Consider the following 12,244-nt stretch of genomic DNA (forward strand, 5'->3'; position numbering starts at 1 on the left):
TGGCCAATCGAACACTCATTATGTAGAATAAGGTTATTATAGACTCCGTGAGGCATGTGTGGATGATTGACCATGACTGACACAGACATAAGAAACATGAATATCATTTTATATTCTTTCCACCTTGTATGCTAATTAAATTAAACTTGAGTACCTCTAAGAGTGTGGCTTACATACAGTATAAAAATGAGTAAGTGCTGTACTTAAAGTGACAGTTCACCTAGAAATTGTGTCATTTACTCACCCTCATGTTGTCACAATTCAAAACACTATGACTTTTTTCTTCTATAGATTTTTTTTTTTTTTTTTTTTGGCCTAATAACTGAAAGTCAATGGGGTTTTGATTAAACAAAAACAGATAAATTCATGTTGAGATTCAAACTACAGAAAAACAAACTTTGGATTTATTCAGAACAATTTCCCTCATATTTTTTTACAAAAAAGTCCCAGCATAATTCAAGTAAAATCCTTTTTTTTTCCCCATAAACAATGAAATTGCACTTTTAGGAGGTATGTTTTAAGTGGCTATATGGGACTATATATTTTTTTTTCTAAATCAATCTATTGATGATATAAGCAAGTATTCTGAATTCCTCAGAGTCGAATCAATATATTACTTTTAAAAAAGGCAGATGGTATAAATGGCAACATTTTTGGCCAGTAAAATGACCAAATAAAATAAAATGACAATAAAAATGACAACAGAATTTTCCACAGCAGCCTTGTACTTGTTTTCATAGGGTAAATATTAGCACTGACCCTGCAGTGTCAGCCCATCCTGATAGTCTTTGTTGTAAGAGTAGTAGTACAGATCATGACGAACAGCCATAAGGAGTCCAGGAAGTCCTTTACTACCACCCAGCTGGGAGGAAAACACTACATTTGGGATTGAGTCCTTCCCTGCAGGGTGAGGCGAGGGGATCGTCCTGAGTAGACGGCTGTCACGAAGGCTCCAAAGCCGGGTGTAGCAGTCCTGACCCACTGCGAACGGTACACAGGAGACGTGGTATAAGCATTGCAAAACAACTGAACTACATGATCGTATGTGGGTTATATGAAAAAGATGTACCAGCAAGAAGCAATCCTTCTGGCTCATTGACATGAATGGGTAGATAGGCGTATTCATTGTGGTGTCCTTCATACTGTTTGACGGACCGCTTGACACGGATATCCCACAGCTTAATCTGTTCAGTGACGATATGAAGGGAGAATAAAGATTGGGTAATTCATACCTGAGTGCTGTAAATGTTATTAGCTGAACCTATATTAGCATGATGGTTGGTAGTTGTTTATGATAGACAGACATTGCCCAGCATGTCAGAAGCGAGGAGGTAGTTTTCATCCTGTAGCAGTTGGACTGAGGTGATGGCTGACTCCTGGTAGAAGCGGCTGGTCTTCCAACCGTGACTGTGACCCCTGTCACGCTGACGCAGGTCAATGCTGAAGATCTCTCCAGAGCGACAGCCGTTGAACAGCACCGGAGCCTAAAATATGAGATTCATGACGCAAGGTTCCCACATAAATCTTTGCTCACGTGCATAACTAAAATGTATAAAATTATCAAAACTTTCCTGTACAGAATGTTAATTTCTAGAGCCAAGAAAATAGATTCCTTGCAAAAAAAGTAAAAATAAAATTAAAAAAGATTCAATCAAACCTAAAATCTACAGTAAGGATCCATTTGTTAACTTCATTAGTTAACAGCTGTACACTTAGTTGTAATTGTTTATAGTCATTTAATGAACCTGAGCTAACATGAACAGTTGCATTTCTATAAACTAAGGTTAACAATATTCATGAATACTGTGACAAATGCATTGCTCATTATTAGATAATGCATTACCTATTATTATGACATTATTGTAAAGTAATTTTCTTTATTATTATAATCATAATTCTGCTTAAACTTTGTATTTAGGGATATTATGCATTTAAAATTACTCTCAAGTTTTATGTTGCATTATCATCTTGGACTTGTTCTGACACTTAAGTGGCTTGGATGCAGGAATTATTACAAATTATTAATTTCTTTATGTGTAAACATTTTTAAAGAGGTACAAATAACTAAGAGCACCTTTAAAGGGATAGTTCACCCAAAAATGAACATTCTGTTGTCATTAATTACTCACCCTCATGTCGTTCCAAACCTGTAAGACCTTCATTCAGCTTAGGAACAAAAATTAGGATATTTTTGATGAAATCCAAGAGCTTTCTGATCCCTCCCTAGTAGACAGCAATGTCATAACCACTTTCAAGGCCCAGAAAGGTAGTAAAGACATTGTTGAAATAGTCCAAGTGACTACAGTGATTGATTTTACATTAATTTTGTGACAAGAATAATTTCTGTGCAATAAATAACGACTTTATTCAACAAATTCATCTCTTCCGTTCCGTGTCAGTCTCGGATGCTGTTAATGTTCATTTTTGGGTGAACTAACCCTTTAGATGATAGTCAAACTGGGAGAGACTGAAAAGTGAGAGATTATATATGGTAATATGGCTGGACTTCATGTGTACTCCCACTGCGCCATGGCCCTGACTTAAACACAGTGAACTTTCACTTTTCAGGCAATGCTCTCTTCTCACCCTTAGGGCAAACTGCTGAGCTAGAACATCACTTCCAGCGAGGTACGTTGCTCTGCGTCCAGTCTCAGCATCCGTAACAATCACTCGGCGAGAAAGGCCTAGGTGTACATATAAAAAATATATAGCCTACATATTCACCACTGTTCAAAAAGTTTGAGCTCTTATAGAAATGAATATAATTTATATATTCTGCAAGGATACGTCAAATTGCTCAAAAGTGACATTAAAGACGACATTTATAAAACAAATTAAGTCAAATAAATACTATTCAAAGAATCCTGAAATAATGCATCAAAGTTTTCACATAAATATTAAGCTGCAAAACGGTTTTCAAATAATAATAAATGTTTCTTGAGCACCAAATCAGCAAATTAGAATGATTTCTGAAGGATCATGTGACACTGAAGACTGGAGTAAAGACTGCTGAAAATTAAGCTTTGCCGACACAGGAATAAATGACATTTTCAAATATGTTAATACATTTTTAAATTATAACAATATTTTTTTACTGTATTGGTGATCAAATAAATGCATCCATGGTCTTAAAACATTAAAAAAAAAAAAAAACCTTAGCCAGCGGTATAGTGTATATTCATTCCAACTGCAGACACAGAGATCTATACAAACTCATACAAATATACATACTCAAGAACTCACCAGTGCTGAAGGTTTTATCAGCCTGTGGGTTGAGACACCATGCGCAAGACCAAGCTGTGGAGATCTTAAAACTGCACAGCATCCCTGGTTGATCTAAAGAAGAAAAAAAGAAGCCAAGTCATTTCATCATGATACAGGGAAACCAAATAAATGTCTATTTCAAAATTTGGGAGACTCAAAAGGTAAATATTTGAACCTGGATTGAAGTTGCTGAAAAGAGAAGCAGGTAATAAGCTTACACAGCCTGGCGTCTGAGAAATGCCCACCAAACACAACCTGAAAACACTTGTCAAGAAACACTTCCTTACCAATTAGGGACTATTTGGTATTTAATTAATTGGATTTACTAGAGTAAACATGCAGGTATGCTCATCTGAAAATGCACTAGTGACTAGTGTAGTGAAATATGATACGTAGGTTCATTCAAAGAGTTATCATTTGGCACCCATTCAAAGTATTTCACAAAGATAAATACTTTACATTAAACAATAAAAGTCATACTAAACATACTCTAAAAGGAAATTTAAAAGGAAAATGCCAATACTCGCATTTCATAAGCATATGGTATTTGAAGCCCTCATCTCCCAAACAATGTTAAAGATTATTTATTTTAAGAACTGGTTATGAAAATTCCTAAAAACTGAATACAATGTTAATGTGTATCTAGCAAAAGCACAATACAGATCTACAGCTTCAAAATAGATCTCAAACAAAATTGAAGCTTTAGTTTCTAGAATCTGAAACGTTTGAAGGATACAGAACATGCGAGTCTGTATGCGTCACAGAGGCCCAGCATACAGAGTTCACCTGAAACAAAATTACATTTGTTCATTACGAAATCACTATTGCAAAAACATCTTGTTTTGTTTTTCAATGGTGGAAAGAATTCCTTTTAAACTACCCAGCTTACCTTGCGGTTAGTAAAATAAAGATTATCGCACATCTCCACCGACAGAGAGCCTTTTTTGCAGCCATGGAAATTCATAATGCCATACTTGCAGCCTCCGTGCGACACGTCATTCACTGTGAAAACCCTCTCACAAGCCGAATCTGCCTAATAAGGTGCATCCAAAATAAAAGAAATAAAAAAGAAACGGTCAAACTGTAAAATACAATCCCCGCCAAAGCTTAATCTTCCTTCTGGCTAGATTTACAAATAATAGACAACTGGAGGCCAAAACCACCAGTAACACCTGCCAACAACCCCTTTTCCATGAAAACACAGCTAACCAAAGAATGGCTTGACTGTTCTCAAGATTCCTGACCTCAGCATAACATTCTATTTTCCACTGAGAATACATTTAAATAGAGGGAGTTGTCTCAGAAATCATTGTTTTCTTTCCAAGTCATCAAGTTTTTCACATTAAACAAGAGGCTTACAACAATGAGATGGAAGTTGTCAGTGTTTGGGCAGGTGGAGTTGGAGCTCTGCACCTCCAGCCTGTGACGTTGCATCCCACTAACTTTGACTTCATGGATCAGCCTGCAAAATGAGAACAGCCTTGTGATCAAATTCATTTTAAACAATATATATTTCTACAAAATATCAATTAAAAGCAAAGAAGAAAAAAAAATTATTCACAAAACATTATTTTATGCAATACCTAGAATAAGAGCTTGGGGGCAGCAGACCCAGATGTCTCTTCTGTAACAGCAATGCAGAATTCATCCCTGTCCTAGGAGCTTTCTGAACACACCAACGAGAATCAAGGAGAACATTACATCTCAATAGGTTTGATAACAAATCAATACAATGACTTATTACCTACAAAACCCATCCAACTACTACAGATATGCATTTGAACAAAACGTCAAAAGATATCTCTTAAAGGGTTAGTTCGCTCAAAAACGAAAATTCTGTCAGTATTTACTCACCCTCAAGTTGTTCCAAACCTCTATGTGTTTATTTGTTCTGCTGAACACAAAGGAAGATATTTGGAAGAATGTTTTAATCAAACAGATCTCATTCCCCATTGACTACCATATGTATTTTTTCCTACTATGGTAGACAATGGGGAAAGAGATCTGTTTGATTAAAACATTCTTCCAAACATCTTCCTTTGTGTATAACAGAACAAATAAACACATAGAGGTTTGGAACAACATGAGGGTGAGTAAATACTGACAGAATTTTCATTTTTTGGGTGAACCAACCCTTTAAATAATGCAGCTGGATTTTACTGCAAAAAACGTCCACATGAAATCCCCAGCTCACTTTCTTAGGAGCATCATCCTCTGCAAGCAGTGCTTCTCTCTTTTTCTCTTCTTCCTTTTTCTGGAGCCCTTCTTTTGTCAAAGGGTTACAGTTGTTGTGTCCGGGCAACAAACGAAAGTATCGGTTTTTCTCTGGGTCAAAATAGAATCCTGGCAGCTCTATAAGAGATAATGGTTAATGGCTAAGTGAACCATTTTTGACTGCTATAACAGAAAGATGTGCAGATGGATAATGCAAAGTAAAAGTTCACCTGGTGCAGATGAGGATGCAGAGGACGAACCTGCATCACTTGCTGTCCTCTCAGACCTAGAAAAGGACTGATGTTATGAATGATTGTTGATGGTAACAGCTAACATAAATACAAAACAAGCATAACTAAAAAAAAAAATATGAATACAAATCTGGAGATAGAACTGAACGGCCAAAACTGCTTACTTTGGGTTTCAAAACTTTAGTATCAACACATGCAGTGATTTGAAATGCAACATGTCCACTCAAAAATCAATTTCACCTTCATGTAGTTCCAAACCTGAATGACATACTTCTGTGAAACAAAAGGAGAACTTGGAGAAGGACATGATCACTTTGATCTTTCACTTTGTCTGCGTCTTTTTCCAAACAATAAAAATGAATAATACCGAGGCTGTCATTCTTCCCCAGAAAAAGACAAACAGGTATGGAACAGCATGAAGGGAGTAAATTTTTCATAGTTTCATTTTGAGGAGCGTCTATTTGAAAGGTGAACAGACTCCGTCCGTGTTAACTTACCCATATTCCTGCTCACCGTGTGCTGAACGCTGTCTCCTCCGCCACTGTGACTGGTGTCGGTGATGGTCCCTGCCTCGAGCTTCATATCCCCGCTTCATTTCTAACTTACTTCTCAGGAGTCATGCCAGAATATCAGCTAAATTAGTTAAATCTGAATGAATACCAGGCTTTATTTTCAAATAGAGAAGAAACTGTTTGTATTCATTTTTGGTGTTAGAACATATATGAAACTAAACATTTTTGGGGCATTATTAATTAAGACAGTGGTCACTGATAAAAAAAAAAATACTGATTTGTTATGGAGTTGAACAAGGGGCTAACATGCTAAGACTACAATCATGAACATTCACGTGGCTCGTTCATTTGTGTTAACTCACATTGTTATTGATCGACGTAACTTATTAGGTACGTTATATAACATACTAAATACATATAAACTGTAGGTAAAAAGGGAAGTCATAATAAACTTACCTGAAATAACGTTAGTTGCCTTTCGTGCTAACTCCCTGTTTGGAAACTCAATTTCCTCGTGATGACGCAGGGAATGCCCGCCTCCTTACTGTTCAATGGTGGACCTCTGAGACTTTTCTAATGTGATTGGATAATGAGCTGTCAATCACTTCACATGCTGGTTTCGTTCTGGATCTGTTCAGGGTGTCGTTGCTAAACGAATGAATAAAAATAAAAAGTTGTATATGACGATTAAATGTATTTGATGTATTTAAATGTAAAAAATAAATAAAACAATTTAACAACATGTCTACCAAAAATAGAGTGTTTATTTTAATTGTTTTCATTTAGACTACAGGAGACACTTATTCTGTAGCTGACTGTAAAAAAACAACAATAAAAATAATAAAATTAATATATGCAATTTGCATCACTTTATCTATGCAGTCAAGCAAATGATCTAAGTAAATTTGTATTTTTTTTTATAATTTTGACAGCTCTTGGAAGCTACGCCCAGATTCTGATTCCTAGTATTGTATTGGCCAGACTGCCGGACACTGAGGTCCGTATTGGCTGCTTTCCTTTCACACGGATCCCAAAGAACTCAGAGATTTGGAATATTAGGTTACAGTGTGGCAAAATGGCGACTGTCATTCAGAATCCGCTGAAATCGTAAGTAATTATAAACATTATTTTCGCTCTTTTTTGAAAATGTGTTGTATTCCGCTTGATTTAGAGTATGTGTGCAAACCGAGTCTCGAAATAGAACTGTATGCACCGTGCATTTTGTGCTTCAAGGAATTCTGTCCCAACGAATAACTGTTTAATCCACGTAGTTTCTCTTTGTGTGGGTATGTAATGTATATATTCATGTGACTAAATACATTTAAAGCGTTATGTTCGCACATTCATTCTGCAAATATGCAACGGGGTGTCTCAGCATTCTGCCTCTGATGGTCAATGTGAGTGCAGCATTATTTCGGATGCAATGCTTCGAGAGTGTAACGTTACAGACTCCGTTGACTTGTTTGCAGGACACCTAGATAAGACCATATATTAAATATGTCAGAGCTGTTAAATGACTGCACAAGCATGTCATCGCTAAACTAACGTACTTATAACGTAAAATAATAATTTAACGATCTAGATGATACACGGTGAAGTAGACCGATTATGTGGTTCGGTTGCATATTGTCCTAAAATGCGTATAAGTAGGGATTGAATAATTTCCTCGTGGCCTATGGAGAGAACTGCTGGACAGATATAACCGTCACATATACATTGACAATTGAAAAGTGTCAAGTTGCAGAACACGCAACATTTTTTTGGTTTAAAATTGTTTTTTTTTCCCATCTGGAATTCTTTAGATAAGTTTATTTAACGCATATTTTATTGTTTATTGTTTGATATGAGATACACATTGATTTCGTTTTGTCTGGTGAATAAACGCCGTTTTATATGTAATATAAATGAATGTTACGCTGTTTTTATAGCTTTTATCTATATAACTATATATATAACTATATATATATATATATATATACAGTATATATATATATATATGAAGAGTTCAGATGCAAAAGCCTCTAAATGCCATTTGAAATTTTCTTCTTTAATGATGATTTTTGTCAAACTTGTATATTTAACTCCAGTAATTTCACTTAAATAACAATTAATAGGTAATTATCATTGTCATTTAAGTGAAATCACTGAACTTAAATATACAAGTTTACAAGCAATGGCATTTAGAGGCGTTTGCATCTGAACTCTTCATATATAGATAGATAGATAGATAGATAGATAGATAGATAGATAGATAGATAGATAGATAGATAGATAGATAGATAGATAAAGGCTATAAAAACAGCGTCACATTCATTAAGTCAAGATCAAGTGATGGATAACAATGGAATTTGCTGTCCTGTTCTCTCTTGTTTGTCTGTTGAAGTGCAGAGCTGCTTTCTCCCATGTGACAGAATTCCAGCTTTTATTAGATTTACATTTATCAGGTTTTTAAGGAGGGGTTTGTCCTACTTATTGGCATTTTTCAGTACTTTTTTTCAGTGGCATTTACCTTATGCTATTCCTATAACATTGTCAGTGGACTGGAGAAACTTTAGATTTCCATGTTAAAAATAATTATTACATATGAATACTTGTGCTTTATAACAGATATTGCATGAGTAGAGTAACCAAGTTAAATTGTTTTTTTCCCCCCTTCTTTGGTCGTGTCTTATCTTGCAAGTGAAAAAGAATTGCATCTGGTGCCTCCTCACCAAAAAAAAAAAAAAAAAAAAAAAAGGTTGCACGATGCCCTTGGATTCACACCAATCTAAATCATAGTTATCTCTATGATTCATCTCTTTTTGAACTCAAGCTGATTTGTCAATATAAGCGTGTACACTGAGGGGGATGCACCATCTCTAAATGCTGTGGTGGAGCAGATTAGCAATATCCCAGGATCCCTCAGTACCCATCTGTTCCAATGACTAGCCGCAGAGATGTCAGTGGGCAAGAGACGGAGCCCCATCTGCTCCAGATCATGGACATAAAGCTCCCCTCCCATCCCACCAAAAAGACATCAGGGGGTCACCACAAGCAGGAAAGGGAGCTGTATACACCTGTCTGAGCACACTCCTGTGTGTATTCCTCTTCCCACTGCTATTGTTCTAAATACTTTGCCAATAGACAGTAAGCACATTTACTTATTATGTTATGAACTTGTAAATGATGGATATGTTAAACAAAGACTGTTGCTGGTGAAATTTGGCTGTGATTTTTTTTTCTTCTTCTTTTATAAATCTCATTATGTTGTTTATTCTTTGTGAATGAGATTACTTCCTACCACTGTGAAATACAAGTAACCTTTTCTACCGAGTAGCAGTCATATACCATAGCATACTCAACAGCATTTAGCCTATTCATTTATTAGTGTCTGGAGAGCAGGGTCAGGTGGTTTGCGTTCGTCTCGTCTCATATAAATCGAGGAGGGATACATTGAGGGGGTGAGAATGTGGGGTTTAGGTTAAGGCGTTTGCGGTTGGCTGTTCCCCTCCCCCCATCTTCGTCTGTCTGGATGCATTTCGCTTTCGCATTACAACTGCACTATGAACACCGTTGAGCCTGAGGTCTTTGTGTGTCCAGGAACAAGGATTTGTGTTGGGATAGACTCCACTACACAAAACCTTTATCCTGTTCAGCATTTGTTTCTTTTTGTTTATATCTTTAAAAAATAGACATACATATGAAGTAAAGTAACCAAAGGGAAGGCATATTTTAAATGGCATTCTATTCCATTTCATTCCATTATCCATTTGCTAACAGTCTAGAACTCTACATCACCCTTTTCCGCCTTCTTTTTTTTTTTAAATAAATGTTTGCTAGCAAGCCAGATAACTGCACACTCCAGGAGTTCTTCAAGCTCTTCTGGCCTTTCTCTCTTGCTCAAGACCCTTTCTTTATTCACCGCTAAGGGGTTTCTCTCAGAAAGTGAGCGATATCATGAAAGCGCAGCAGTCTGATGGGGCACCTATGTTTAGCTTCCTCACAGCCTAGATTTGCTTCAAACTCTTTAAGACTGACTAAAGAGGTTTAGAGCAGAGCTGAATAATAAGGCATTGAATTTCCACTACAATCATACATTATTTCACAGATTCATAATCAATCATAAAAAGAATTACCATGAGACAAGGCATCTTATAAATAAATACTTAGAGTAGACTATGTGTTTTATACCGTGGGTCGCTAATTATTTTCATGTTATGGCTGATAACCTGTAAATGGCTGATATTATTCATACTATACTATTTTGTACAAATACATAAACATGTAACACTAAAATCTAAAATAGTGCATTACCATTCTATTCAATTCATCAAAGAATATTGAAAAAAATCTATATCATGGTTTTCACAAAAATATTGTGCATCACAACTGTTTTGTAATTCTAATAAATCTGTCTGCAGATGATTGATATGGTGCTGAATCTGATATATCATGCAGTGCTAAATCACAGTAAAATAGTTTGGATACAGTTTATGCCATTAAACAAAAATGGAATTATTGATTCAAATTCAATGAAGCTAAATTGTTAAATGCCAAAATTCTATCGCTAGATGATCAATGCTTTTTTGGTATGCAAATGTAGCCCAGTAATTACTGGTCAGTTGGATTAACAGGCATGTAATGAGTGAATGTGGTGCACTCAGTGCCCTGGGTGTTCAGAGGGAGAGAGAGAGAGAGAGAGAGAGAGAGAGAGAGAGAGAGAGAGAGAGAGAGAGAGAGAGAGAGACTATGCTTCTGTTTCCAGCCTCTTCATCTCCCCATAGACATACAGAAAAGAGCCTGACTGTGATGGATCACACTTTCTCTTCACACGACTCACTGTGGAGGGCAAATCCCTATTCATATCAGCACCTCACTACCCTCCGGTGCTACAGACTATATTAAAATACCCATATGATCACATAAATGATTATTATATTTGGATAGGGGGTTTACTTTGAAGTGAGAAGGTTTTGGAGAGGTTTAAAGGTGGGGCATTTCTGTGCCCGTGGCAGACTGATCATTTCCTTACTGCCATTGGTCAGTGAACCGAAAGCCTTGCCCCAAATTAGCACCATTGGTTGAGCTGAATGTTTCTGTGTTGGGCATGTTGGGATGTATTTCAGGCTGGGACATAGCCTGGTACTTTAACATACAAACTGGCACACTGGAGATCTGTACGTGGTATATTTTTAATGTATAATGAGATTTGTTATCGAGAAGGTGGTTTGAACAAGGAAGCCATGATGGGTTGTTGTTGTTGTTGTTTTTAAAAAAATCTGATACAGCATTTTAGTTCATCAAATCTTGTTTACTTTCACTGATGAAAAGCTTCCTTAGGAAGTGCTTTGAGACAAGACATCTCTGTGCCGACCTGTTAACTAATGAAAGCTTAATCACATTTGGAGGGCCAGTTGACATAGCACACGACGTCTAATTTAAATGCAGTGCTGATTATCACGACGGTATGCATATGTATTTGAAAATGAACAACAATTCTGTGAGCAACGCCTACCTAAGCCAATGATTATTCATGGACACCTGTCCAGAATGACCATTCTGATTAAGTCAAACTAAAGGGGTCATTTAAATATGAAAGACATCTTCTCTATCCTTAAGAAGTGTGGCTATGTTCCTCTGAGACACAAAGGAGACGCCCCTGTTGTTCAAGTAATATGAATATAGACGCTGGCTCTGCTGAGTAAAGGGGCCTCCAGCCTCTGAGTTACACACAAAACTGTGAATGAGCTGCAGCTCTGCTCTGTTGAATAAAGAAGAGGTATTCATTTCCTAAGAGCAGCCCAGGCACAAAGCACATGGCTCAGTGCAGAAGTTTCATTTACAGTAATCATAGAGGCTGAAACAGGCTGACAGAAATACCTTTTTCGAATTGGACATGTGAAAAAAAAATTGAAGTATACTTAAGTAAAGTTCAAGTATATTTTTAAATATACTTTATGTAAGTGAGTACACTAATATCAATGTACTAAAAGTGTACCATTTCAATACGCTGGACTAAATTGG

The 12,244-nt window shown here is 36.4% G+C and overlaps 2 protein-coding genes across 7 annotated transcripts in view; one reads left to right on the top strand and one right to left on the bottom strand.

Annotated features, from left to right (window-relative positions):
* Positions 1 to 382: 382 nt before the first annotated feature.
* wdr21 (WD repeat domain 21) lies at positions 383 to 6,778 on the bottom strand. Of its 3 annotated transcripts, none has more exons than XM_039692519.2 (14): positions 6,698 to 6,778; positions 6,227 to 6,334; positions 5,709 to 5,764; positions 5,459 to 5,616; positions 4,848 to 4,930; positions 4,624 to 4,726; positions 4,154 to 4,297; positions 4,001 to 4,050; positions 3,440 to 3,519; positions 3,244 to 3,336; positions 2,587 to 2,684; positions 1,305 to 1,484; positions 1,070 to 1,184; positions 383 to 981 (listed from the first exon to the last, which is right to left on the bottom strand). In XM_039692519.2, the coding sequence occupies exons 2-14, from the start codon at positions 6,322 to 6,324 to the stop codon at positions 749 to 751; spliced, it is 1,491 nt and encodes a 496-aa protein (XP_039548453.2). In that variant the 5' UTR covers positions 6,325 to 6,334; positions 6,698 to 6,778; the 3' UTR covers positions 383 to 748. The 3 variants fall into 3 exon arrangements, with proteins under 3 accessions (XP_039548453.2, XP_039548452.2, XP_088974763.1); XM_039692518.2 differs by having other exon boundaries at positions 6,227 to 6,362; XM_089118637.1 differs by having other exon boundaries at positions 6,227 to 6,386; positions 6,695 to 6,760.
* A 454-nt stretch (positions 6,779 to 7,232) lies between these two features.
* The window catches only part of dpf3 (double PHD fingers 3), a 39,663-nt gene continuing 34,651 nt past the window's right edge, over positions 7,233 to 12,244 (top strand). For all 4 annotated transcript variants that reach the window (XR_016146030.1, XM_039692473.2, XM_039692474.2 and 1 more), the window contains exon 1: positions 7,233 to 7,348. Coding sequence is in view for 3 of the 4 variants with exons in the window: in XM_039692473.2 (XP_039548407.1) it covers positions 7,317 to 7,348 (32 nt within the window). In the remaining variant the exon portion in view is untranslated. The remainder of the gene's footprint in view (positions 7,349 to 12,244) is intronic.

Source organism: Pimephales promelas, chromosome 13 (assembly GCF_988280905.1).
Source record: "Pimephales promelas chromosome 13, fPimPro1.hap1.1, whole genome shotgun sequence".
Classification (NCBI taxonomy): Eukaryota; Metazoa; Chordata; class Actinopteri; order Cypriniformes; family Leuciscidae; genus Pimephales; species Pimephales promelas.

Excerpts from the sequence above, each read along its gene's own strand:
- wdr21 (XM_039692519.2), bottom strand. The coding sequence starts at position 6,324 with ATGAAGCGGGGATATGAAGCTCGAGGCAGGGACCATCACCGACACCAG. Across the intron at positions 5,617-5,708 it reads TGCATCCTCATCTGCACCAG|AGCTGCCAGGATTCTATTTT; the intron begins GTGAACTTTTAC and ends TATCTCTTATAG. Across the intron at positions 3,337-3,439 it reads TTTCAGCAACTTCAATCCAG|ATCAACCAGGGATGCTGTGC; the intron begins GTTCAAATATTT and ends TTTCTTCTTTAG.